The sequence below is a fragment of the Oncorhynchus clarkii genome, chromosome 1, assembly GCF_045791955.1.
Source record: "Oncorhynchus clarkii lewisi isolate Uvic-CL-2024 chromosome 1, UVic_Ocla_1.0, whole genome shotgun sequence".
NCBI lineage: Eukaryota > Metazoa > Chordata > Actinopteri > Salmoniformes > Salmonidae > Oncorhynchus > Oncorhynchus clarkii.
The window spans coordinates 71,849,559-71,854,391 of NC_092147.1; the positions used below are offsets into that span (position 1 = coordinate 71,849,559).

The 4,833-nt window shown below is 40.5% G+C and overlaps 1 protein-coding gene across 1 annotated transcript in view; it reads left to right on the forward strand.

Moving 5' to 3' along the window:
• Positions 1 to 4,195, forward strand: part of LOC139411688 (tumor necrosis factor receptor superfamily member 6-like) — a 7,403-nt gene extending 3,208 nt beyond the window's left edge. The window contains exons 6-9 of the mRNA XM_071158327.1: positions 104 to 199; positions 405 to 469; positions 1,841 to 1,859; positions 1,955 to 4,195. Of these exons, the coding sequence (XP_071014428.1) occupies positions 104 to 199; positions 405 to 469; positions 1,841 to 1,859; positions 1,955 to 2,268 (494 nt within the window). The 3' untranslated portion in view covers positions 2,269 to 4,195. The remainder of the gene's footprint in view (positions 1 to 103; positions 200 to 404; positions 470 to 1,840; positions 1,860 to 1,954) is intronic.
• Positions 4,196 to 4,833: the final 638 nt, after the last annotated feature.

A 4,833-nucleotide genomic window follows, 5' to 3' on the forward strand; every position in this document is an offset into this window, starting at 1 on the left:
ATTTCAATGCAGTACAAAGATGTGGTTTCACTTACAGTATGATTATAATAAGTCTGTTTTTTATTTGAAAATGTGGCTGTTATTTTTCATTTCTTTGTTTCAGGAGGAAGAACTCATGCAGCAGTACTTGGCTCAGTTATGGTTATTGCAGTTTTTCTTATTTTTTGCTGTCTGAGGCGAACAAATAAATGTTGTTTTGGTAAGCATTTGGGTCATTCAGACAGCTGTAGGCTATGCTAAACCACCACAAGGAGGCACAAGAGATTGTTCTATCATTTTAGTTAGTAAAGCAGTTGTAGAGAGCGGAAATCTGTTTTTCGTTGGAAAGCTCCCTGTCCAAAAGTATCAAAATTATGTTTTCACCCTTGAAACATTTTTAAAAATGTCTGTTTTTGCTTCATTAGGGAAAAAGCTGGGGCAAAATGATGGTTTGACCAAAATGCCCAACCAGAATTTAGAGGTAGCTGAGGTAATTATCTTCAATAGGTTACACTACTCCACCCTGTCCTTGACCAAAACCACTGCTTAAAACACACCCATGCATCTCTAGTGCTACATTAATGTCACAGTACATACACTACATGACCAAAAGTATGTGGACATCTGCTAACCGAACATCTCATTCCAAAATCATGGACATTAATATGGAGTTGGTCGCTCTTCTGGGAAGGCTTTCCGCAAAATTCTGGAACTTAGCTGCGGGGACTTGCTTCCATTCAGCCACAAGAGCATTAGTCTGGCACTGATGTTGGGTGATTAGGCCTGGCTCGCAGTCTGTGTTCCAATTAATTCCCGAAGATGTTAGATCGGGTTGAGGTCAGGGCTCTGTGCAGGCCAGTCAAGTTCTTCCACACTGATCTCGACAAACCATTTCTGTATGGACCTCGCTTTATGCACGGGGGCATTTTCATGCTAAAACAGAAAAGAGCCTTCCCCAAACTGTTGCCACAAAGTTGGAAGCACAGAATTGTCTAAAATGTCATTGTATGCCATAGCGTTTAGATTTCCCTTCACTGGAACTAAGGGGCCAAGACTGAACCATGAAAAACAGCCCAGACCATTTATTCCGCAACCAAACTTTACATTTGGTACTATGCATTGGGGCAGATAGCGTTCACCTGGCATCCGCCAAACCCAGATTCGTCAGTCAGACTGCCAGATGGTGAAGCGTGATTCATCACTCCAGAGAACGCGTTTCCACTGCTCCAGAGTCCAATGGCGGCGAGCTTTATACCACTCCAGCTGACGCTTGGCATTGCACATGGTATCTTAGGCTTGTGTGCGGCTCCTCTGCCATGGAAACCCATTTCAGGAACCTCTCGACGAACAGTTCTTGTGCCGACGTTGCTTCCAGAGGCAGTTTGGAACTCGCTAGTGAGTGTTGCAACCGAGGACAAATTATTTTTACGTGCTTCAGCACTCGCCGGTCCCATTCTGTGAGCTTGTGTGGCCTACCACTTCGCGGCTGAGCCCTTGTTGCGCCTAGACGTTTCCACATCAAAATAACAGCACTTACAGTTGACCGGGGCAGCTCTAGCAGGGCAGCAATTTTACGAACTGACTTGTTGGAATCCTATGACGGTGCCACGTTGAATGTCACTGAGCTCTTCAGCAAGGCCATTCTACTGCCAATGTTTGTCTATGGAGATTGCATGGCGGTGTGCTCGATTTTATACCTGTTGGCAACAGGTGTGGGTGAATTAGCCAAATCCACTAATTTGAAGGGGTGTCCACATACTTTTGTATATATAGTGTATCATGACACTTATTATAATTACTGAGTGAAATATCATTGGTGAATTTGTTTTGTACTTGTAAACATTTGTTTGCTTATTTGCAGGAAATGCAGCCACTGAGGGGTAATGACATCATCAATATTACCATGTTTACTAATATGAACCATATATGCCATCCCCAACTAAGAATTAACCTCAATCCTGCTTCTTGGTTTCAGGTATTGACCTCTGGCCACATCTCCCAGATATCGCTAAGACCTTGGGGTGGAAGGACATGAAACAGGTGGCCGAGCGCAGTGGGATGACTATTGCCACCATAGAATCCCACCAGCTAAACTATCCCAATGACTCCGAGGAGCAGTGCTCCAGCCTACTTAGGGCCTGGGTGGAGAAGAAGGGGATGACCACAGCCTCTGAGGCACTGATCCATACTCTACGCCGCATGAATAAAAATGCCAAGGCAAATAATATCATGGCTATCATCAGCAACAAGGAAAACATAGTTTCGAACTCCGGGGTAGAACAAGTGTAGATACCGTACGGTCAGTGGTACTGTCCATGCCAGTACTAAGTACCTATGTGCAAATGACCTGTTTGTTGCATTATAAAATATATATTTATTTACAGTTGAAGTCGAAAGTTTACATACACCAAATACATTTAAACTAAATTTTTCACAATTCCTGACATTTAATCATAGTAAACATTCCCTGTTTTAGGTCAGTTAGGATCACCACTTTATTTTAAGAATGTGAAATGTCAGAATAATAGTAGAGAGAATGATTTATATAAGTCTTTATTTATTAAATCACATTCCCAGTGGGTCAGAAGTTTACATACACTCAATTAGTATTTGGTACCATTGCCTTTAAATTGTTTAACTTGGGTCAAATGTTTTGGGTAGCCTTCCACAAGCCTCCCATAATCATTTTGGTCCATTCCTCCTGACAGAGCTGGTGTCACTGAGTCAGGTTTGTAGGCCTCCTTGCTCACACATGCTTTTTCAGTTCTGCCCACAAATGTTCTATAGGATTGAGGTCAGGGCTTTGTGATGGCCACTCCAATACCTTGACTTTGTTGTCCTTAAGCCATTTTGCCACAACTTTGGAAGTATGCTTGCGGTCATTGTCCATTTGGAAGACCCATTTGCGACCAAGCTTTAACTTCCTGACTGATGTCTTGAGATGTTGCTTCAATATATCCACATCATTTTCTTGCCTCATGATGCCATCTATTTTATGAAGTGCACCAGTCCCTCCTGCAGCAAAACACCCCCACAACATGATTCTGCTACCCCCGTGCTTCACGGTCGGGATGGTGTTCTTTGGCTTGCAAGCCTCTCCCTTTTTCCTCCAAACATAACGATGGTCATTATGGCCAAACAGTTCTATTTTTGATTCATCAGACTAGAGGACATTTCTCCAAAAGTGCGATCTTTGTCCCCATGTGCAGTTGCAAACCGTAGTCTGGCTTTTTTATTGCGGTTTTGGAGCGGTGGCTTTTTCCTTGCTGAGAGGCCTTTCAGGTTATGTCGATATAGGACTCGTTTTTACTGTGGATATAGATACTTTTGTACCTGTTTCCTCCAGCATCTTCACAAGGTCCTTTGCTGTTCTGGGAATGATTTGCACTTTTCGCACCAAAGTACGTTCATCTCTAGGAGACAGAAGGTGTCTCCTTCCTGAGCGGTATGACGGCTGCCTGGTCCCAGTGTTTATACATGCGTACTATTATTTGTACAGATGAATGTGGTACCTTCAGGCGTTTGGAAATTGCTCCAATTGTACATGTCCAATTGACTCAAAATGTCAATTAGCCTATCAGAATCTTCTAAAGCCATGACATAATTTTCTGGAATTTTCCAAGCTGTTTAATGGCACAGTCAACTTAGTGTATGTAAACTTCTGACCCACTGGAATTGTGTTACAGTGAATTATAAGTTAAATAATATGTCTGTAAACAATTGTTGGAACAATTATTTGTGTCATGCACAAAGTATATGTCCTAACTGACTTGCCAAACTATAGTTTGTTAACAAGAAGTTAGGGAGTGGTTGAAAAACAAGTTTTAATGACTCCAATCCAAGTGTATGTAAACTTCCGACTTCAAAAAGTATAGCTTGTGATTAGATTACAAAACTATTTGTATCCACATTTGTTTTGAGACTAGATATGGTTCGTATTATTGTGGAACAATTATATGAATGGTTTGTAGGTTGACTGATATATACAACATTGTACACATTATTTTTATATCAAATGTTTAAGTACGCTCTCATTGGTTTGACCTGTACTTCCATTTTGTATACCATTTGGTATTATTAGTTTACAAATCAAATTGGAAGATACATCTGATGAATTTGAGACTATTTATTTATCACCAAGCCAAGAGTGCTAATGTATGTAAGATTGTAAAATCCCAGCACAAAATACAGAAAATATTAAAAAGAATTGAGCTGTTACTGTGTACTAGTGTTTCTGTGTCAGAGAGCATCAAATGAACTGCAAAACAAGTGATACTGCACTTCTCACTTATTTCAACAAGGTGTTGGTATTGTATAGAGTGCCTGTTATTATTTCGTCTGTCACTCAATTGGTGGAGTCAACCACTAGCCATAAAATAATGTTGAGGATTTACACCAACTTCTGAACCAGAACAGTATTTTAACTTCGTGCCAATGAGTCATCACTATCCTTTCTTACAAACAGAGCCACGGTAGACTTTGGCTAAGATTGGCATTATTATTATTATTATTGGGGCAGCAGCGCAGCCTAGTGGTTAGAGTGTTGGACTAGTAACCGAAAGGTTGCAAGTTCAAATCCCCTAGCTGAATGTCTGTTGTTCTACCCTGAACAGGCAGTTAACCCACTAGGCCATCATTGAAAATAAGAATTTGTTCTTAACTTGCCTAGTTAAATAAAGATAAAATTATTACAAACTCAATTTCAATGTTCTGCATTATAATATACATTACATTTGGCTCATATTGATTTTATTATGATTTTATAAAATAGTATGTGCATGTGTTCACATACAATTTGCAAAGTGATGATGACCAGTGGAAAAAATTATACTTTCAAAGAAATGAAAGTTGGGC